Source organism: Helicoverpa armigera, chromosome 7 (assembly GCF_030705265.1).
Source record: "Helicoverpa armigera isolate CAAS_96S chromosome 7, ASM3070526v1, whole genome shotgun sequence".
NCBI lineage: Eukaryota > Metazoa > Arthropoda > Insecta > Lepidoptera > Noctuidae > Helicoverpa > Helicoverpa armigera.
Genome location: NC_087126.1, coordinates 6522246 through 6545817, shown reverse-complemented (window position 1 = coordinate 6545817; position 23572 = coordinate 6522246). Strand labels below are relative to the sequence as shown.

The 23572-nt window shown below is 36.8% G+C and overlaps 1 protein-coding gene across 2 annotated transcripts; it reads right to left on the bottom strand.

Annotated features, from left to right (window-relative positions):
- Nucleotides 1-9754: 9754 nt before the first annotated feature.
- LOC110381741 (uncharacterized) lies at nt 9755-23381 on the bottom strand. Of its 2 annotated transcripts, XM_021342136.3 has the most exons (7): nt 23224-23381; nt 21604-21967; nt 14177-14424; nt 13673-13761; nt 12511-12704; nt 11304-11455; nt 9755-10929 (listed from the first exon to the last, which is right to left on the bottom strand). In XM_021342136.3, the coding sequence occupies exons 2-7, from the start codon at nt 21672-21674 to the stop codon at nt 10754-10756; spliced, it is 930 nt and encodes a 309-aa protein (XP_021197811.2). In that variant the 5' UTR covers nt 21675-21967; nt 23224-23381; the 3' UTR covers nt 9755-10753. The 2 variants fall into 2 exon arrangements, with proteins under 2 accessions (XP_021197811.2, XP_021197812.2); XM_021342137.3 differs by lacking the exons at nt 21604-21967; nt 23224-23381 and adding an exon at nt 14588-14744.
- Nucleotides 23382-23572: the final 191 nt, after the last annotated feature.

Below are 23572 nucleotides of genomic sequence, written 5' to 3'. Positions count from 1 at the left end.
TTCTTGCTTTTGCAGTTCTCTACCGAATATGAAGCCAAGTTCCAGAGGGTTCTTCGAGTTTCTCTGTTCTCTATGACCACTAGGTACCTATAACATTTCAAAGTTTCTGCAGTACAACAGATTATGTTACACTTAAGGCGAGGAAGTGGTCAACAATAATTCCATAACCGGCACGCGCATCTAAGGCGCCAAAAGGGGTCGGAGCGTCTGAGCGGGGCGAGGATAACAATACGCGCGCTAGCTTATAACTAAAAGTCGTAAGCGACAAAATGGATTTGTAATTTTAATATTTAGAAATGATAATTTAATAAAAATTCCTACTACCATTTTAAAGAGTATGTATATACTCAACTACTAAAAAAGTTAAGAGGCTTAAATCGGTCCCGTTTGCCCATAATATGTGAATCTCTTTTTAAAAAGAGGTATGTTTGATATATTTTTCTCTGTTATAAAAGTTACCTAATCATGTTTCTACAACTAACAAAATAAGGCTTATATCATGAACTTTCAGGTAACCAAGTTGTATTTTGATCCGTTTTGTATTTACTGAGAAAAATTGACATCCTTGGCGCCAAAAATTCCAATTCGTCCTCTTAAACCTGCAGCCAAACATACTTCATAACTTTGTACATTTCTTCATAAAACTTGTTATTTGTAACATTAAAGTAGGTACTGGGTGTAAAAATATTTCATTTCAGGACGAGTATGTTATACGAGAGCTATCCTCACACAACAGATAAATAAAAAATAACTTCAGTGTTACTCTAGGCTAGGTGGAAGGCTTTCTAGCAAATGGCTTTAAAAATATTTCATTTCTGGAATTGTTTCGAGTCAGAAATAGCGCCAAGTGACAGTTAAACTGATGTGTTCTGCTCTGAAACTGGGAGCGGTACATTTATTAAATGTCCCGACTTAAAAACGGAACAACTAGACTAGACGAACTCATTTGAGAAAGTGATAAGAGTTTCGGGTGATCGTGATATTTTATGTTGCTTCAATTAAACTGTTCCCTTTGAAATTAACTTGAATTATTTGATCAGATATGATGTCTATGCTTAATTCGTAGTAAGATCAAACATTTCTTAAAAACCAGAAGCAGGTTTGTTTAACGAGGAAATTACAAGAAATAGTTTTAACATGAAAACCAACTAAGATTAGTCAAGAACGCGGCAAAATCGCATCCTGTCAAACGATAACATAATGACGATCGAAAAAAGAATCTTCCGAGCATAGATGCACGGCTGAATGGCGAGGTGTCTATGGTCGCTCGTCTCTGCTGCCCTCTTTGTAACTACTGGCAGCTAACACATTTTTATTATGTTTTTACACCTACCTACACTTTTATCATTTTAACTGAATCCTTCATGTTTTTCTTCCAGCACTTCAATCATGTGCTATAGAAAGTTGTGTAGACGTCCCGACACATGTAATAGATATATTATAACTATGTTCCGCCATATGTAGGAGGCAGGACCTACGAAGCAAAACGTGACTAGACTTTGAAGAAATTCGATTGCTCGCGCGGTTGCCCCGGATGATCATCCCGAATCAATTTAAGATTAGATCTAAATTTCACATGAAATCGATACTACATTTAAGTTTAAAACGAACATGTGCTAAGGTTTGACTTATAAATTAGTTGTACCTAGTCTCAAGTTGTGCGGTTCGCACGCATTTCGAATAAAGCTTGTTGTAACATCAATAAGTCAGGAGAAATAGCTCTAGAGATGTTTTATGTTAAGATAATGTTTAACTATCTGAAAATGATTAATAGAATATTCATATTATGGTAATTTTCCCTCAGTTCTCAGTTAAGTCGTTGGTCTTTTCGGTAAATTATGTATTCGTTTTATTTTATGAAAGTTTTACATCTTGCGTATTCTGAAATAACGCTAATTAATAATAGATACAATTTTGTGTGTTTGACGTTCAATTTTCCTCATTTTAATTTTACATCATCATACTATTGTATTACAAGCGCTTACTTAAAGAAAGCACTTTATATGAACTTAAATATGGTGATGTAGCGTGTACCGGGCTACTTGATTACAACTTGCAACATGTCATGGGATAGTTTTAATTCAAGTTCATGCGGCAGTTCCTTCAAGATGTGTTTCAAGTCGTGGGACATAGCTACTAATACCACCAATGCGTGCCCGAATTACATAAACTCTCATACAAATTCTGGTTGTGTGTCATATCTAATTGTAAGTGTAATAATGCTGGAGTTTATTTGATTAACGTAGGTACAGACGGTTGGTTAGTCGGCGTCATGTCGACACTTCAGTATCAACTTAATAAGAACAAAGGGTTCCAATATCCATTATAATATCTGAACCAGCTGTTCCAAATTAACCCATAACTGTTTAATTAATTTTCATCTCGCTAGACCCAAGGGAGGCATAGTGCCATGTCAATTTTGTATACCTATGTATTGAATTATATATTTTGCGCAAATGAATTAAAGCCCGATCGGATCGGCATGTATTTTAATGTAGGAATCTATGTTCATTATAGTAAGATCTATCTTTATATTTAGCTTTTGTATATAGGTATTTGTTGTATATTAGGTATGCCATAAAAAAGTGTTCTTTGTTTTGACTTTTGTACGGATAGTTGGAGCGAAAATCTTTGTGGGAAAGTCACGGCAGATTGAGGGGCTTCCTCCAACGCAAATAGTTTCCAAAATAAGTCGTTAAAACGTGTTTCTTTAATCGTAATAATCACGTTAATTGTCAGACACATAAATAACCCGTGCCCCTTATCGAGGTTTGAAAACTGTCTGACTAACGAGTAATGTAATTATCTATCACCTAATGATTTGTTGATAGACAAAGTCATTCTATGTTCACGCATTGGCCTATTAAGACTTGATCACGCGACTTTCAACTTAGGTCTACTGATCTCCCTTACACTATCTAATAGGTATAAAATGTAAACACAACGTTGTACGATTCTATTTTAAGACAATGATATCTGTGGAGATCCATCAATCAATGATATCAACAAAATGACCAGATATGTAAATTATCATTGTCATTGTTATGTGCTAATAACTATGACTATAGGAATCGCGACTTTTCCCAAATAAGCGGATGCATCTGAGCAATTTTTTTTTTCTATTATTACAATAGATTCAATCAGAACATCTCTTACTGTAAAAGAAAAAGGGGTAGAGTGACTAAATCCATTTACAATCGTATGCCCACGAAACAGCCAAAGCCAAAGTTACTGTAGTGGCAAATAAACGCAAATGTTTGTAATAGACACGGCATAAAATTCCTGAACCCAGGTAGAGATCCAATCAGATTTTCCTGTAGCATTCAGAAAATCGCAGCTGTATATGTCGGGGTTGAAATTGCGCACTACGTTAGAGCCCCGGGGCCTAAATTGAAAAGCATCATCGGGTTTACATACGCACTGCAATCTACCATAGCTATCGACCCTAGGCCGAGCCAATTGTACAAGTCTAACAAGCGAAGTAGGAAACAACAGTAATTCTAACAAAAACACACTCTCCAAAATACATATAAAATTGCATAAGAACTGTTATAGGTAAGTTTTTTTTCATCTGAATAAGCATAACTGCCTATTCAACGTGACTATTAAGGTAATCTAGGATGTGCTAATAACTACACTTACGAATAACTTATTTATTTCAATGAGTAGACTCAATTAGATAATAAGACTTAGTTAGGCACACTCATTAAATGTACTTAAAACTGGCATTTTACTCAGCAATTTTGACAATAAGACTTTTATTCGTACCTCCGGATATTTCTTTTTCTGACGACAAAATTAGGCGTCCCTTAAAAGCCACGGGCGCGAACGCAAATCCGATTTGAGTAATGAAACGAGACTAATTAAAAAGTCGGAAGAAAAATTATGAGAAAACAGGGCTTTATCTGGGAAGCTATTTGTTTTTAAGAACTTATAATTCCTTTGAAGTAGGCGTTATAATTCCAGATTTTCGTAGGTGCTTAGTACCTACATTTTGTCTCATAAAATGACGAATATATTTTGCATTTATGGTAGTACCTACTACTTACCTGCATGCGATTTACCTGTGGATAAAGTTAATATAAGACTTAGTATAAGTATACAAAATAGCTAACAAGATAGAAACATCTATGTATAATAACCTCGTGACCTATATATTCTTCCAGTCAACACCTTAATCTATAATAGGTGGTCCTAATCTAATATTCATGATAAGTCAAGTTAATAGGTCAATGTCATTAAGTTAACTTAAACGCTATCAATAACTTAAATTACAATATAAGTAAGTAAATACCACAATGCTGGCACAGATTTTATTTTAATACAGACCTCTTAAATCGTGGTTAATTATACCTATCAAAAAATGTAATCTTTTTTAAAAATAAAAAATATGCTCGTGGCTATATTTCACCTATATCTGCACGCACTCGGATTTCCGCATAGAAACCTTATCAACCCCGCCAGGGCCGCGCCGACCCCCGGCAGCGCCTGTGTGCGAAACCTATGAAGCGCCTCTTTTTTAACGAATCATCATAAAACGAATTTAATTTTTGAATAAATATTTTTAATTGTTACATTTGACTGAAATAAATGTTCTCCAGTCAGCGGCGGCCGGCGGCCCTAGCCATTGCGAGGCTACGTGCGGCAGGTCTACGCGAGGCCCTTTGTTCTACGTGAAAAGTCTGTTGTGAGCTAGGAGTTATTTTCTTGTTAATAAAAGGACTTACAAGCGGCGCTACCTTCTAGGTTCGGCTAAAAAAGGATTGAAAAAATAAAAGAAGTGGAAAATAAAGCAGAGCGTAGCGAGCGCAAAAATTTTTGAGCTTTGGGTCACTAAAGCGCCTAAACTTGTACATTAAAGAACGGGGCAAGGTGCAGTCGCGAGCGCAGCGAGCGCGAAAATTTTTGAGTTTTGGGACATAAAAGTACTCTAATCATGTTAGAAAGAAGTAAACTGACAAGCGAACAGCCGCGAGCGTAGCGAGCGCGAAAATTTTTGAGTTTTGGGACTTTGGGTTTTAGAATGAACGGTAGGCACTGACAAGTGAACAGCCGCGAGCGTAGCGAGCGCGAATTTTTTAAAATTGTTTGTTAAAGCTAAGCGTCCACTTGTCGGTATCGTACGCAACGGACGTATCGCACGCAACGGATCGTAGTATTATTTATATAGAAACTCAAACAAGTGCGTCCACCTGTCCGCATCGTACGCATCGCTTTCTACCTAATTTTTTATAAGTTTTAATTTAGACAATATATAAACAATTTGACAGCTGTATGCCCTAACATTACAATAGCATTACGAATTATGCTAACTATGCCAGTTACAGTAGCAAGCGCGGAAAGGTCCTTTCCTAAACTAAAACCTATAAAAAATTACCTGCGCTCTACAATGAGTCAGGAAAGATTAACTAATTTAGCAACAATATCCATAGAGGAGGCCATACTACTAGTATTACACACACTTTCAATCAAATGATTGTTCATTTGTTTTGTTTTAGGTACCTTAGCTATCTCGTTCGTTAAAATCGAGGAATACCCGTGATCGCATCGGGCTGCGTTCAGAAACTCACTCATACTCATACAAACTCGGCGCCTCTACGGTTTTAAATAACTAGTACTTTTTCCCTGGTTCAAAGAACTGCCGCCGTTTTAACATTGAGCTCGTAAGGAATGTAAACTAAAACCCTAAACGTAAAATGAAACCATAAACGTGAATAATAATAAACATTCAATATTGAGAGACTTGTTCAATAAGCGTTATAGATGTTTTGTAGTTTACAAGGCCTATGTTGCGCGTATTGTACCTACTTGTCGATACTCCACTACAAAAAACAATCATATACCTAGGTAACAAAAATAATTTAGGTGGCAGTGGCGGCGCGGCGCCCCTATTGTCTTGGCGCCTGTGTGCGCCGCACACTTCGCACACAGGGGCGGCGCGGCCCTGAACCCCGCACCCTGTAAGGAAACAAGCACATAAACTAACATGGCAAGTTTCAGTTGATGCGTGATTTTATGTCGTGACCTGAATGAATCGACGGCCCGTCCACGAATTACAGTTGAACAAGCAAGCTATAAACGCAAAGGCTTTCAAAGCCGACTCACGAAAGGTGCGTGCCTCAGATCGCGTGTAGCCCTTTTTTTTTGTTTCGGCTGAGGAAAATGCCTGACGCATACACACACCGCCCGGGGAGACGGTGAGGTTATGTGGGGCTTGCACCCACTAAAAACCTCAGCGTTTGTGCCGTCTTCTGCCTTTTAGAGAGGGGCCACGAGGACCAGAGACGACTTTCGTGACCTCTCGGCAGTGGCTGGTCGCCTCCATCTACTGGCGATCCTTCTCAGCAGCAGCTCGTGCAATGCAGGTAGCAGGAGTTCCCCGGACTGCTACCCACTGGCTGCTGCTAGGGCGGCATCTGGCCGGCGTAACGCGTCCGACGCCTGCCCACCCTCCGGCGACGAATTGGGTCCGCATGAGCGTCTGCCTCACGGACCCGCTCCGCCGCCTCCTTCTGCGATATTATTTGTTCGCAGAAGGTATCTATGGCTTTCCAGCCCGCCTCGCTGCCGATCATCACCCTCATCAAATTCGGCAGCGAGAAGTCCTGTCCGGTATTTGCCGCCAACGCATTGCGCTGCTCGTCCCAGGCGGGACACAGCTCAATGGTGTGCTGCGCTGTATCCGGGCTACTACCGCACTGGTGGCACACGGGGGTAGGTTCCCGTCTAGCCACCTTATGCAGATAGTACCCGAAGCACCCATGGTTGGTCAAAATTTGGGTGGTACGGAAGGACAGCACTCCGTACCTTCTTCCCACCCACTCTTCGAGAATTGGCCCTATTGCCGCCGCAGTCCAATGACCAGCAGTAGGCGCCGCCAGTCTCTCCTTCCACTCGGACAGGACATCCTCCTGCGCCTGCTCGCGCCATCTTCTCACAAGCTCGGGCGGAGGACAGTCGCCGCTCGAGCGAGCATTAGCTCTCCGGGAATAAATCTCCGCGAGCACTTGTGCCTCTAGATCCCACGGGGGGGTTCCAGCCAGGGCGCATGCGGCCTCCGCAGAAACGGTCTTATATCCGCGGATGACTCTGTTCGCCATGATCCTCTGTGGCTTACGCAGTAAAGCCCTATTTGAGGGACTCCTCAAAGAATCAGCCCACACCGGTGCTCCATAGAGCGCCATCGACCTAACCACCCCCGTGTAAAGCCGCCGACATATCGCGCTTGGTCCGCCCGAGTTCGGCAACAATCGACCAAGGGAGGACGCAGCATTGATTAACTTTGGCTGAAGCTGTAAAAAGTGCTCGCGAAAGTTCCACAATCGGTCTATTACCAGGCCCAAGTATTTCATTTTGGTTTGAACTCTTACCCTTGTAGTCCCAAGGGCAAGGTGGGCCCCAGCAGGTGGACGACGCCGGGGTCCATGAAATACTAGGGCCTCCGTCTTCTCCAGAGCAACGCGCAGTCCGAGCGCTTCAATACGGCTGACGACCAGGGACACGCACTGGATTGCCGATTGAGCTGCTTCGTCAAAAGTCTCACCCCGAGCGGTAACGAGGGTGTCATCTGCATAGCAAATTGCACCCTGCCCGGCGGTAAAGCCGCCACGCAGGGCCCAATCGTATCCGATGTTCCACAGGAGTGGTCCCAGGACTGACCCCTGCGGAACACCGCACGTAACAGAGCACCGTACCATGCGCCCGTCGCGTCCCTGGTAGCAGACGCTCCGTCCTCTCAGGTAGTCTGCCACTAGCTGCCTCAGGTATGTAGGCACTCCGTGGAATTGGAGCGCTTCACCTATGCAGCTGAATGGCAGACTGTTAAATGCATTGGCGATGTCCAGTGACACCGCCAACAGCACGTTCCCTCCGGCGACCGCTTCCCTCGCCTCTGCTTTCAAGCGCAATATGGCATCCACAGTCGATCGTTCGGCTCGAAAGCCATACTGGGCATCCGACAGGTTGGGGCCGGTCGTATTAAGGTGTCGAGTTATGCGGCTGGCCAGAATCCCCTCCAGCATCTTACCCGCTTCGTCTAACAGGACAATGGGTCTGTAAGCCGAAGGTGAATCTGGCGGCCGACCCGGCTTTTGCAGAAGCACTAAGCGTCCTTCCTTCCAAGGCTCAGGGAACTGTCTCGACGTTAAACACGCGTCGAACAGTTCCTTCAGCTGATCATTCATCGCATCGCTCAGTGCCATGGCTAGTACCTTGGAGGGTACGCCATCCGGGCCGGGAGCTTTATTCTTGGAGCGCGCCTTCAAAATCACAGTATTCATCTCCGCCTCAGTGATTGGCAGGATCTCCTGTTCATCGTGCTGTTCCTCCTCAGGCGGAGCCATAACTGGAGGTACATGTTCTGCCCGATTGGGAAATAGGGCTTCCACTACTTGGCTAAGGAACTGAGGTTCGAGGGTCTCCGTAAGTGGGGGGCCCTGAGCACGAAGTTTGTTCCTTGCTGAGAGATACGGGCGTCCCCAGGGATCGCGGTTAAGGCCATCCAGCATCTCGCTTCTGCTTTGGTCTTTCGCCCGAATCGCGTGTAGCCCTGCCTTACGTAAATGCTACCTATAACAATATAACTTGTTCACCTTATTTTGATCTCGCATTCTTAGTTTCCATCAAAAAAGCCTACATAATATCCGGCAGTAGTGGTGATAAGTGGCCTTCTTTTAGGTGTGGCTTGGGAGGAGTCGTGGCACCCTTGCCTTCCGCATGACGCAGGTCCTTACGGGACATGGGTGCTTTGGGAGGAATAGTTCTCGTAAAAGTTGATGGCGACGCATATCAGCGTTTTGTCATAAATTTCGTTTACTTGTAGGTTCCTAATTACCCTTTAAACACGAAACAGGTAACTACATTATTACTGTATCATAATTTCAGAAAAAAGGTAAAGTTAGCTATAAAAATAAAACAAAAATGGTCCGTAATCGCAGTAATGTACACGAAGGTTTGTCACGCAACAGGAACTTTTATGTAACGACTGGTGATTTGTTTTATTAAAAAAATGAATATTATACCCAGTAACAATCTCTAGCTTAACCTACCGAACCACAATTGAAAGTAATAAAATCCATTATCGAGGAAATGATTGATGATCGCTGTGTTATATTGAGTGATTGATAAGACGTGGAGCGGTAGCGAGAACGTACGTAATCATATTATGATTTTAAAATTATAAAACGAGAGCCGGCGACTACCAGATCTATATTTTATATAGGATCTTGTTTTTGATTATTTAAAGGTGAATAGGTATATAACTGCCACATTCGTTAAAAAAATAATTTATAACAACAAAGATGTAGGTGTTGTCTGGTAAAATACCAACAGGCTTTTATAATATTCATGATTGAATTCTCATTGTCATCGCATATCTGCACATCTATCGGAGATGAACGCAGAGAACGGTTGCCCCGCAACCTTACCTGAACCGAACGCCGAAGAAAGAGTCGTATTCCCTTAACACCTGCCATACGTAACTGTCAGCTACGTTGAATCCTGATGACATCTGAATTCGTCCTTATTTCTGGGGTTCTTCTAGATACCTATATAATAAAGTACTCTGTGTTCTAGATTTGGTCGATTTCATGTTTTTAGGAATTCGATTCGTTCGGCGGGTGCTGTACCCAAATGTGATAGCATAGTTGTGCGTTCGCGGTCAAAAAATTGATGGGTGGGTTCATATATCAATTTTTTGACCGATGAATATGATGGGGGGTTCTTTCTGTGGTAAAATGAAATAAAAACATCAGTGTTAGTGTAGATCAACAATATTTATTATTTAAATATCGTCTTCGTGGTAAAACCTGTGCTTAGAAATATTATCAGTAAGAAAATGGATTTAAGAATATCGTTAAATCTAAACACAATCTTATAAGTTCTGCTCAAATAATATAAATGTATTATGCGTTTGACAATATAGCTTTCATCTTTTTTCTTTTATTATAAAAATATGTTTAATCAAGTCTTAATACAAGTTTCAATACACAATACATACACAATATTTCCGAATTCGAAGAAAATACGCGCTTTTTAAATAAATAAGATCACATAATTCATATCAGAACGTGTCATACATAATTACATGCACTCATAGAATTCATTCTTATACAAAATAATAATATCGATTATTACCATAGTGTAAGGTCACAAAATATTATTTAAGGATAATAAACATTATTTCTTAATATCAAACGATTTCATTATAAAGATAGATCAATTTATCTGTTGGTACGTAACATAATTATCCCTATGCAAATAATGAAGAAATTGGACACACTAAGATAGTAACTAACCTCGATGAATTCTTAAAATACACCCAAGAACAATGACTACAAATATTGTTTATGAAATGAGCTACTCAATACGCCTAATAATAATGGAATACAGCAGAAAATATTTGGGATGGCAAGCAACCCCTTTGTGTCAATTGTCGCGGCAAAACGTTCAAACGCAAACAGACTGCTTCGAAAATTACCCCGACAGAAATACAGGTAACAAAATAATCTCGGTTGCTTCATAAAGCCGTACTACCTTACACTACACGACGAAACCCTGTAGTGTAGAAAAAAATTACGTCACAAGAACATACAGCTATCAGAAAAAATAATCTGCATAACTTCATAGTCCAGCGGGACTCGTACGCTATTGTGCGTTAAACACGTTAGAGAGACGTGTATTATTTACTCCTTAAGCTAAGAGTTACGCTATTAATGTGGTCATAGCATAGTAAAGCGTAACTCCCGCAGTAGTTTCACATAGACGTTGGAGACCAGAAGTTCATTTCGCGTAGTTCTGAAGGCTTGGGCCGGTAGGCTTGAGGTTTCGCGGGCTTTGCTGGTTGAGTGGTCGGCTCATGAGACATGGTGTTGAGCGTCTCTTTCCTCTTGGGCGATGGACCGAGGTTTTCCACGGATTCTGCCAGGTTACCTGAGGAAATAATACATTGATGTTAGTTTGGAATGCACGCGTTTAGTGACCAGGAGTTGATTCGGGTTATGTCGATATGCTGAGCTGTGACCTCGTTAATACAACTATGTTTTTCTTAATATGCATTATTTTAGTCGAGTCTATTTCATTGTATTTTAGTTGCAAAATTTTGACAATACATAGACTTATTATCAGCAAGTTTACACTACTTTAAATAAACAAAAACTCACGCGGACAAAGTCGCGACTGAACAGTAATTAAACTTAAGTTCATGCAGTTGTATCAATTCTGATAACAAGGTTACTAAGATCGCTTATACTCTACAAGATTAATATAATAATAATATGAAAACGTGAGTTATCACAGCTACATACCGTGAGCGAGCGTATGAACTTCAAGACTGTCTTCTTCGGCCAGCGTGGAGGTCGACGTGGTGAGGTCTTTCTTCAATCCCAGCAAAGCCATAGACAACCACGACCGGTGAGCGCTACCGTCCTCCACTGGTTCATAAGGCGATGTAAAGAAACTGTAACAAATAAACAATTGTTAATTAGGTTTATTAATATGTAGTTCCTCATTAGATAATGGGAGGTTAATAGTAATTTAATAGAAAGAGTTATTAATACGCAATTATATCTTTTTTTAGGCAGATTATTGTCTCAATAATTGGAATAATTGGTTGGCTTTAGATGCCGCTATAATGAGTGACGGATGTGATAACCGCTACGGAATGGCCTACAATAATAATTATTATAATGAACACACAAATGATCATTCAATCAATGCTTATGAGTAATTGTAATAAGAAGCAAGGAGTATTTGTAGGTATAAAACAAATACTGTACCAATTTTTTTCTTGAAACTTAACCGAATACCGATTGTTTTAATTGGGGCATTAAACATGTTTGAACATAATCTTATCACTGACATTTCTGCGAATGTAGGTACACAACAGTAAATATCAACATTAAAATTTTAAATAACCTTGCAAACTATCAAGAAGTAATCAATTTAACTCATTAAAGTTCATAAGTACGGACGATCTCGTATTCTGAGACAAAACAATATAAATAAATATGAGCTATAGATTTTTTGCGAAATATCCTGAACAAACAAGAACCAGTTTTGGTCTAGACATGCAGGTAGTGTTTAATGTTATAAAACCAGAATAACGGGTGACAAGCAAGTTTCGAGAGACACACCTCTAAAATATCTTGTTCCACGATATTCTTGCTTATTATTATTGTTAACGACAAAGGTGATATATTCGACCTTGATGTCTGAAATAAGGCTGTCCGCCCACGATCTATAATTGGTAACCAATTTTTAGTGGCGAAAAATATAACATACTGCAATAGTGCAATGCAGAGAGGCCCTTTTAAAAATCGGCCCCATTTTCTGTCCTACAGGTCTGACAAGGGCAGACAATCTGATCTGACTTATACAGATAATGAGGTTAATCTGACTTATTCGTGAACAACCTTTTTTGGCCGACTAGACCTCTTTGGAGACTAAAGACTAAAATCTCACAGAAGGCAGGATGAAACCTATTTCCCTCATCATTTGTCTATATGTACTCACCGGTTGCCATTAATCCTCCTGCGGCTGGAAGGGCTGCCGGGCGGCGAGTGCGCGGGCGTGGCGGGCAGGCTCTTGCTGCCGCGTCGGTGCATGAGGCTGTACTGGTGCATCTCCGGAGCTACGGCGTGCTCCTCCTCAGGGGAAGCCACAGTGAACCCGCGGGACGACTTCGATGATATTATTTGATGAGCCACCTATAAACAAAAAAAGTTTCAAGTTAATCAGATGTTTAGAAGCCGGTGAAACTCGTGCTCAATGATTCGGTTACATAGCTACATACAGCATAAGCTTATAAAAGCGTGTTAAAAGTACAGGTCACATTGGGTTGCATTATTACAAACGGCTTCTCTTTGTCGATTTGGTTACTTTACATAGAAGTTTGATTTTACTTGGCTTATGTCAAAATTCTGTTTCTAGCGTGCTAATCAACATATAGACGAAACATTAGTACAAAACAATAGTCACGAAATTGTTATAGAATTTGTACCTATATTGTATAGCACATGATTGAAGTCTAGAACTGCGTATAAGTTTGTGTACAAACTAGTCGAGTAGAGGAATCTCTGATAATGCAATCTTGCAAAATAAACAGCTCTGTTTACTTGATAATTGAGATATTATTCCATAACTTCAAGTATGTATATGAAATTGAACCGATTTATACCTACATATAAAATGATGTAATAGCTGAAAAATATTGCAAGCTCAACGAAATAGGTTGCAGATAAGAGTTAATTCAAAACATCATTGCTAATCACCAGAGCGAGTTATCAAACGGCTCGTGCGATAGAAAGAGGTACACAAGCCTATTTAATGTATTGATAAACTTTTTATTAACCGGGAAAGTTACGATTATATTTTATAGAAAAACATATGCAGTAAGCGACATGTCCAAACAATGATAAATAAATTAGTCACGTTATTTTCTTCGAACAATCACAATAACAAGACATATACCTAAGTAAGACGTGTTCTAAGCACATGCATACTAAATTGTTTGTCATGAAAGTCAATATCATATATCAAGTAAGCAATTATGACGTGGAATTTCCGTTTGCCAACCGAGATATAAATCTAGAAGACTGCGTCATGCTTCAGAGTCAAATTGAAAGTAGATATATAATAAGTATAGAAGGTATTTGTGCTGCAATCGGCTACCAACCTTGACAATTGAAGTGCCGCATGCCGCGCCCTCGCCTTTGAATCCGTCGTCGGTGCCCGCTGGCTTCGGCTTAGAAGTAACAGAGTTAACTGAAAATAAACACACGCAATTAAAACTAGACGTTACAACATCTAATAAATGCAACTACGATTGTAATCTGACGTCATGTGCATAATATCAACTATGTAAAGCGTGATTATTTACAAACAAATGCTTGGGACATTATAATAGTAACAATGCTTTGTTTAGATTTAACAATGCCTGATGTTCTTTCCTGAGATAATTAACTATTAGTAATTTATTCAGATCTTTAATATTATCTCAATATATTTCTACTTAACTGTTCGTTTCTTTTAAATTATGCAGCAGTTGACGTAGCTACATAGCAACAACTTTAAACATACCACAAAAGTCATTCGATAGAATTTAAATAAAAGTGTTGCCGTGTACTGTTCAATGTCAATGTCATTCGATAACCTTTTGTAATATTCATAGTGGTCTTACCAGATGTGTTTATTGGGGCAATGCCGTGGAGTACGTCTTGGCACGGTTTCGTGTGCTTCGACCAGTCTTTCTCCTTGACTATGTTATAAGCTGAGGGGGCCTTGACTTCGTTAGACGGCTCGGCGTACACTTTGGGGGCCTCTTGGTCGAATCTTGGCTTCCCAAACAACACGTCGGTCTTGGGGTATCGGATGTAGAAGAATGAATCTTCAGGAGCGGGCGGCGATCCAGCGAATGGTTCGAACTCTCTGCAGACAAACAATTGTGAATTAGATTTCAGTCCCTCACGGTGATTAGATAACAAACAAGAATTGTACCATAACAAACATGTTATAATAAAACAATGGACAATAATTGTTTAAGAGGTTGATCTATTGTCGGTCAACCTGAAGGCAATACATCGACACTCACGATAAGATGTTGTTGAACTGAGCCACCATATTCCTCTTTTTGAACATTTTTACAAAAGTAGTTTCAATTGGTTTATTAATATTAGTCTACACAGTTCTTTGTCCGGTCACTAACACGGAGAGGCGTTGATATATAAGGAAATTATTAAGAATCCCTTTAGAACTAATGAACACAACGTAAGACGTGACGCTATACGCTCTACGTAAGTAACTAAAATGAAACGCTCAAGTTTTCGTTTTTATACCCTAGTGATAGGCAAACAAGTTTACGATAAAACCATACTGATACGTCACTTTGAAAATAAATGTAATAACAAGCTGTTGTGATGTCACGATTGTGTTGACCAATGAGAGCGGCTGATTAGCGCACTCCCTCGCGCCTCGCTACAAGAATATATCACAAGGCATGACATGCGCAACTGTAGGTGCTGAGGTTATAACCGGAATCCTAGAATAGCACACTGAGAAGCTACGTAGGGTCATTTCGCCTGTTGGCGACCATTTAGTGCAGTTGGCAAGTTTGACGGCGATAATAAAAATGCTCCAGCACTCATTTCCATGTCAAATTTGTGTAATGTATTCCTTATATACTCTATTTTAAGATTAACTTTCAGTTGTATTAGAAATATCTTACGTTTTCTATTTAAATCGATAAACCTCAAAATTAGGCGTTTTACCCAGTTTGCGTCCACAAAATCCAATTCGCGTCCACCCATGGTCCAGTTCGCGTCCAGTAGCTTAAAAAAGGAATATAGGGGTGATTTTTTTAAGAATTAATAAAGAAAGATTGTATTAGATCAATTTCTTTATTTAACAATAAACTTAATTATTAAAAGTCAACATTATAATCATTTAAAATTCACTTTAAAAAATAAAAATAATTCTTCTCAACATTGGTTTAAGTAACTTAAAATAAGATTAAACAGTAATTTTTTTTATTAAGATATATACGTGGTTATAATTAAATTATAATTATAATTTAAATATTTAATTATAATTATAATTTAATTATAACCACGTATACATATATATATATATATATATATATATATCTTAATAAAAAAATAGAAAAATTATAATTTAATTAGAACCACGTATATATCTTCATAAAAAAAAAATAATTTAATTATAACCACGTATATATCTTAATAAAAAAATGTACTGTTTAATCTTAATATATTAAGTAATTTCATTTAAGATAAGTTCTTCGGATACAGGAAAAAAGAAGGAAAAGACAACATACGCAGAAGAAGACTTAAAGAAAGCATTAAATGATATTCGAGAGAAGAATAAATCGATAAAAAAATATGCAAAGAATATGCCTTGTCTGATAATTTATTGACTCAACAATTCTTTTAGTTGTATGTTTAGACAAAATTGTTATATTGTTTTGTTAATTTAATATGGCCAAAAACTTACTATAATCAACGCGGGTCTTTCCCTGTGATTTTAGGGTAAAATTAACAGAACTGATTACTGTTTATTTTTCAAGTTGCAAAATTAATTGCCTAATTTTAAGTTACTTAAACCAATGTTGAGAAAAATTATTTTTATTTTTTTAAAGTGAATTTTAAATGATGATAATGTTGATTTTAATTTAAAATAACAAAAATTTAAAAATTACTGTTTAATCTTAATATATTAAACAGTACCCATGTTTTAATTATTTTTTATAAGCAAGTATTTAACGAAAACAGTGGACGCAATTTGGTTTATTAGTATAGAGGATAGTTTTAGTTCGCGTCCATTGTGGACGCAAAGTGGAAGTTTTGTAAAATTCGATGTAGTAATTCGCGTCCACCTTATTTTATTCGTTAAATATAAAAAACATTACCAAATTCATAAAAAACATTATACCTTTATTCATCATTAAACTGTAGAAATAGCTATCTATCCTAAAATTCACATAAAACAATATAAAACTTACCATCAAACACGCCGCTGCACACTAATTTTTATCTAAAATTCAACGTGTTTGCGCTTTCTTGTTGAAGAGCCTAGACTAATTATTTTTTCTAAAAGGATTGGTTGGACGCACAGAACTTTTGTCTATCTGTGCGTGCCTCTTATACATTAACGTATTAGCGGTAATGATCTTTCGTTTGATTGGTGTGTTAATTATCTTGTTTTCGAAGTTTTTTTAAAGGAGATCGGCAAAATGGACGCGAACTGGGCGATGGTCGCGAACAGGCGAAATGACCCTAGTTCTTGGCAGACGTGATTAGTTTCTATCGAAATTTCCACGAAACGAGATTCCATGACAATGTCAATAACATTGGTCACGCAAGTGTGTTACGAAATTTAAGAAGAATTAGGCAGACTGCACTTGAAATAGAAATCGGCTCACCACAGAATCGCTAGCCAATATCCGCCGCGGGCCAGAGTACATTAACATAACAGTAAATAAGTCGGTAATTCTAAAAATGTAATAAATAAACTTTCTTAAAAATAAATGTCAATGAACCTTCAGCTAAAACCTTTGCCAAAGAACGCGGGGCCACTCGCCAATAAAGGCTAAAATACAACGTGAAATATTTATGTCACAGACTGAAATATAATGGTTGTTGAAACTATAGAGCGCTGTAACCTGTAGCCCAAAACAAGCTCCATCAAAATATATGACGCGACGACATCATATTTTGTGTTAGGTATTATAAAAAAAATAAGACTTAGGCTATCTCCATAACAAAGTTATTAAAGACCGATAACACTTTACGTGTGGGCGGAGATTACATAAAATAAACACTGCTTATCTTAAATATATTGTCAATTTGATTAAAGTTCGGGGGAAGGGGCGTTTTAGAATTCTCAGCAATCGGATGGGATTCATTAAATTCTAATGCGAAAAATCAACCCAATATTTGCAGACAGTAGAAAAAAAGAATTTTTAACTTTAGCTTTAACAAAAGCTTGATGAAGAATCAGTTTAAAACCTGCTTACACGTCCTGTCAACGCATTCGATTAGATTGAAGTTTTTCTTATTCTTGAAATCGTTCTTTCTTCGTTTTGCTTAATTGATTGAATCACCCAAAGTATTATTGACTGACTTAGTTCAAATTAGGTACCCCAAATGCATTTAATTTCAATTGTTCTACATAGACGATTTACTTGCCGCCATTTCAATATCTAAAAAATATTTTTCTAGAAAGCTGAAGCATGTATTTTTGATTCAGACCGATAATTCGATAACCAGTTACTTTATCGACAAAACGATAAACAGAAAAAAATAGTCGCTTAAATATGATAGCAACTCATCACAACTTTTTTTTTAAATATGCATGTACCTATGATGTAAGTGCTCTTTTCTGAAAAAATCTTGTCCTGTCCGCACATCTGCTATCATCCTATCACAAAATCTCAATAAACATTGGTAGCGCCTGTTTCATTGACAAATAAATAATCTCCAAAGATTGGTTAAACGCATAAAAAAATTATAACTATTACTGTACTCAGATCTGGCAAAAGCGCAACTAAGGAATTTCTCTGTTAGCTTGTTAGAAGTCAACTGTGTCAGATTTGTAATATAATAGATCATCTTGCACATGATTTAAATCAAAACAAAGATTTAAATGTACATTTCCCATAACAAGCATCCATTCACACATCATATTATAAACTGTTTATAAACTTCATTCGAGAGCGTCAATGGAACTTGTGGAATATTTCTGAAATGGCAACAAACATTATTATTTATGTGTTTTCATTCTTGATGGTAATTAACCTTTTATATCAATAACTACAATTCAATAACAATAAACTACTGCCGGAATTGACTATAGTCAATGGTATCTATTGAACAGAACTTTTAAGAAAATACAAACCTATAAATAAATGGTAAATGATAACATATCGATACTTTCACCGCTGTATCGAATAACACTTCATAACTTTAGGTGACACTATCAGAGATTGATCACATCACGATATTAGTATTTGACCACGAAAATATCTCAAAATTCTAAGACTTCTTCCTTTAAAGTTTAAAGGATCAAAGAACTTGACAACGAGCTCGTATCGCCCAGCAACCACTAACTCGCACAAGAGAATCGAATCGAAATCGCAACAATGGCACCGCACTATCGGAGCACGGTGTAACAAAATATTAGCCAAAACAACTGCATAACAATTGGTGTCAATGTTACGCATAACAAAAAGGTAACCGCACTAACAATTAATGACTGCAGACAGCAGGTATCAGTAGAAATTAATTAAATTAACGAAGGAACATTTCGAAACATCTTGGATATAAAATACTTGCCTTGATGTTTATTAGTTAGGTACATATAAAACTGCCTTTCATTTACCGCGATGATCACTTTGAACACATTGACCTCAATAGTATTGACTAAACAAATACAAACGTCATAAGAATTATTATAAGCCACTATTGATGTTATCAAAATAATTTAAGTGACGTCAATGTAAAGTTATATTTATTTGGATCTGATATTGATAATAATTATTTCAGATAGGTATTTGACTCTATAAATAGATTGATTCGTTTTCTAATTAGGAAAGTACAACCATATAATAGACGCCTCGTGTCTTTGCTATGTAATGACAAGCAAATCTTTTTCTGCTCTCATCATTCATAGACATAGGTACTTTGAGTATTTTTTTATCAGTAAGATTTAGAATATGGATGAAATCATTGTGCTATTACGTAAACAAATCCTGAGAATTCTTACTTCCATCTATAAGTATTTTATATAATATAACAAAAGTATTTTATATAATATTACAAAGATCGTGCAAGTTTTCAATATAAGCCTGTTACTTGCATTAATAAAATTTGCTGGTGTCATTAGTTGCTTAATTCAATGTAAAATGTTAGCCAGCCTGCCCAAATAGTTAAGAGTTGGAGTTGATTCTTATTATTGTAGATAGTGAGCAAATACATGAAATATATTAAAAGCCCATAGTTCTATAGCAGAAGGGACTAAATATATTCAGTAGATGACCACAATAAATAAAAATAATAATTTCGATACAACGTTACTCGTTTGTTAACAAGCGTTAAACAGAAATGCAGACAGGTATTTCTGTGACGTTGGAGACAAGCCCCCGCGCCAAGTATTACTGAGAACCAAAACAAGTTGTTGATACCTACTATAAGTAGAAGTGTTAACGAATATGCAAATATTCGTGTCACTGCCATCAGTGTTCAATCAAAATAATACTTACTCATACCTACATCTACCTAACGCATAAGCAAGAAAGATTGGATAAAACTAGGAATCCCATAGAGAAACTATGGATGGAATATATATGTATATATTAATTTCTTTAATTTTTTTAAAGATTATAATGAGCTATTTTTATAATTTGGCTTAGAAAGTACTCGTATCGATAAATAATCGAAGGAAGGTATAAACGTGAATCAATTAGCATTTAGATTAATTTACTGATTCAATAATCAAGCAGTCTTTATCATAATTACGTCTAGCTAACGAATCAACAATTTCTGAACATAATTTATACATACTTATACCTAACTATTTAGGTAAGTAGTTTGCTTTTAAAATCTTTTTGTTTATTAATATTACTCAAAGAAGTCATTGAATGCCGCGATAACATAACAAACAACATAAACATGGAATTTTTACTTTAATTGAGTGAGTGACTCGTTTTGTATTGAATAACGAATGACCTAATGTGTTTACATTTTAGTCACAGAATTTCCAGCTACCACAAAATGCCAGCACAATACAATACTACCAAACGACCTACTTAATCATAATTGAAAAACTCTGACAAACCATAAGGAAAGTATAAGACATAATCCAGCTTTAGGTTTGTTTGGTTATTATTTTCATTCAATGCCTACATAATTCGTTACAATATACCTAAGCAATTGAATCTCAAATCAATGCACGTGCAATAATTGATATCAAATAATATTTATTCTTTATTGACAATGTGACATCATATCAGTCTAATCCCAAGTTAATGCGCTTGGAAACAGATATGGCGTCATAATCTATTAATAAATAATAAGAAAATAACAATGCATTTGGAAACTTTCAAACAGTATCTTATCTGATATGATTGTCACTGATTTAGTTAATCCAGCTTGGATTTAGGGGTGGGAGTTTTCACTTAAGAACTGTAGAAGGGTAGCTGAACATTATTATGAGGTACTGAAGGAATTGAAAATAGAGATAAGATCATACTATAATTATTCATAGAATTTAAAGCTAGCTCTTCAAACACAAATACAAGATATTATGCCTCTCAAGTAGACAGAAGTAAACAAGCACATGTAGGTACAGTCAACTTCAGGTCAGTGGTAACAGTTTTATAGGAAAATCGTACTTATTACTATTGAGTTAAGGTGCATGATAGTTACTACTGATGTGCAGTCTACTGTGCCTATTGTATTGATACTTATATAAGAGCTGAGTGACGACACAAAAGGTAGATTATGTGTAGCAGACAGAGAATAATTCCATAAGAATGTGAACTTATTTAGAAAGCATGCAAACCTTCTATCATCATCTGTCCAAGCCAACAGATGTGCACTTGCCAAGAACGTAGTTTTGCATTCATTACGAATTCTATTTTGGTACAATTATTATTGTTTGGCGCATATTATGTCATATTAAGCAATGCAGAAAAAATGTATCGAAAAACTTGAATGCAGAATGTTAAAATTAAAGTTCATTTTACCTTTATACCAGATTTTTGTTTTTGCAAATTTTTTATATGGTTTTATATTTATTTAAAAAGAACTCTAGGCATTCACCACTTGATTGAATCATCATGAAGTAGCCTCAGCACATTAACAAAAAATAATAAATAGGATAATTCATCTACACATTTCATCAACACAGATTACTCGAACTAGCATCACACATAGTCAATTTATATTCTAGCAATATAATGTAGGAAGCATCTAATACACAAAGGACCCTTCCATAAATGCAATAAGATATGGATATTGGAAGGCCATTCTTGTAATAGATATTTCCTACATTGTTGATTAATGTTAGTGGATAGTAGCTATTGGTACTTACTTTACAGGTTTAGTTTTCATCCAAGCAGGAAGTGTGAATCCATCCTTAATTTCAGGGTCACTTGAAGCCATTGTATAATTTTAAGAAAAGAATAAAAATAACAAAAAATCACTTATCTACTGTGAATAATGAGACAACTGTCTTGAGAATATACAAAAACCTGAATGGTGTTTATCTTGAGCAGAAAAGATAAGATTGTTTCAGTTGGCAATACAGTGTGACAACATTATGAAACAAGAAAAATAATAAAATTAAGTAATATTTTAAATACTAAAAATTATAAAACTAATTGAATTAACTAAAGTAGTGTTCAAGACACCCTTTGGGCTTCACTAGACTTCATTGAAAGCACAGACGAAGGCATCTGAAACAAAGTAATAAAAACAAATACTTAAAGAAAAAGTTCAGTTTACGAATTATATTTTTTAACGTGATGTCATGCAAAAAGTGGAGTTAAATGTGTACGGCAACTAATATTCAAGCTCAATGATACCTAGAATTCGTTTCATTGCAGCAACTGGCAAAATATTCAGTGTCTATGAAATTTTATTTATTTATTTATGGCACACCAACAACTTATTCACTAATACATTTATGGGTAATTCTTACACTAATACTTAAGTCCAGAGTGAATTTGTCACTTAAAGGTGAGCACAACACTGACATACAGTTTTGCATACAAGGTAAACTTAGATAAAACAACAACTTTGAAAAAAAGACACAAAGGTTGGTCAGTGGGTCGTCTTAGGGGCGGAGTTGACCATAATATCAACGACTGCGCTGTGTTTCCGTCTGCATAGGGCAATTAATTGTTCTTCTTATTGGAACAGAAACAATGTGCTATGTGCGTGTGTGGTATGTATGTTTATAAACTCACCCCTGATACACAAGCAAATCCTAGAGGGAATTTAAGCTCAGAAAGTATAATAACTAAATATATCTGAACGATAGTAGTCAGTGACAGTTTTCTATCATGTTGTTAAGTAAGTGTATTCTCTATTAAGTTATTATTCAAAATGAATAAAGAATTATAGTTAAAGTAAAATCATGATCTACCTACACATATGTATAAGTTCTAAACTGAAGTAATCATTTCAGTTTTTCTTGTTTTTCCTTATAGGTAAAATGCATAGCTTTTATAGTTACCAATGGTTCGATTGTTACTCATTCAATAATATCACCCACTTACATGCATTATGTGTATTTGTATGTTTAGATTAGAACATAGCCAAACTGCAAACACTATAACTTTTAGACTATATGTAGGACTAAACTATATGTAAGTACTTGTTGCCACCAATGATTTGATGCAATCACGAGGCGGATCCATGAGACATAACGTTAGTTTCAATGCCATCACTATTACAAATAGTACACGTAGGTAGCTACCCCACTATTGTTATCGGCAGGCACACTGTCTATGAAAATGATACAAATACTAAGCCAAAAACAAAATAATATAATTTCAGGCAAGACATCAAGGACATGTTTACAAATTTAAGACACAACAACGTAATCCGCAATACCCATATTTAATTGTACACACATGGATGGTTTTCATTTTGTATTGACTATCGAGGTAGTTTATCATTCCCCCTTAAGTAAAAAAATCATACTCACTGTTTCAGGAATAATAACTGAAGAATTATTACGAATCATTTTCACAAAATAACAAAACAAAATGCACGAGATCACTAATCTCACGATAACAAAATAGAAAATGGCAGGCTGGCCATTACACAGTGTTACTGTATGAGAAAAAAATTACATGGTGTTGTATTATAGAAAAGAAATAATGTTCATCTCAGTAAATTATTCTTCTAATAATAGTTATCTTGTATTGCATGAAAAGGTATAATTAATATAATCGCAATGTATTTCCAAGGGCTTCATCAGTGCGCAAGGTTAAATATTCATCGGTTTAACACCCCTGCGTTTACACACTCACACTTGACTGCTTTTACTTTTT

Coding starts and splice junctions, on each gene's coding strand:
- LOC110381741 (XM_021342136.3), bottom strand. CDS start 21,674: ATGGCTTCAAGTGACCCTGAAATTAAGGATGGATTCACACTTCCTGCT. Junction 12,705..13,672: donor GCGGCACTTCAATTGTCAAG/GTTGGTAGCCGA, acceptor TTTTGTTTATAG/GTGGCTCATCAAATAATATC. Junction 11,456..12,510: donor AGGAGGATTAATGGCAACCG/GTGAGTACATAT, acceptor TATTTGTTACAG/TTTCTTTACATCGCCTTATG.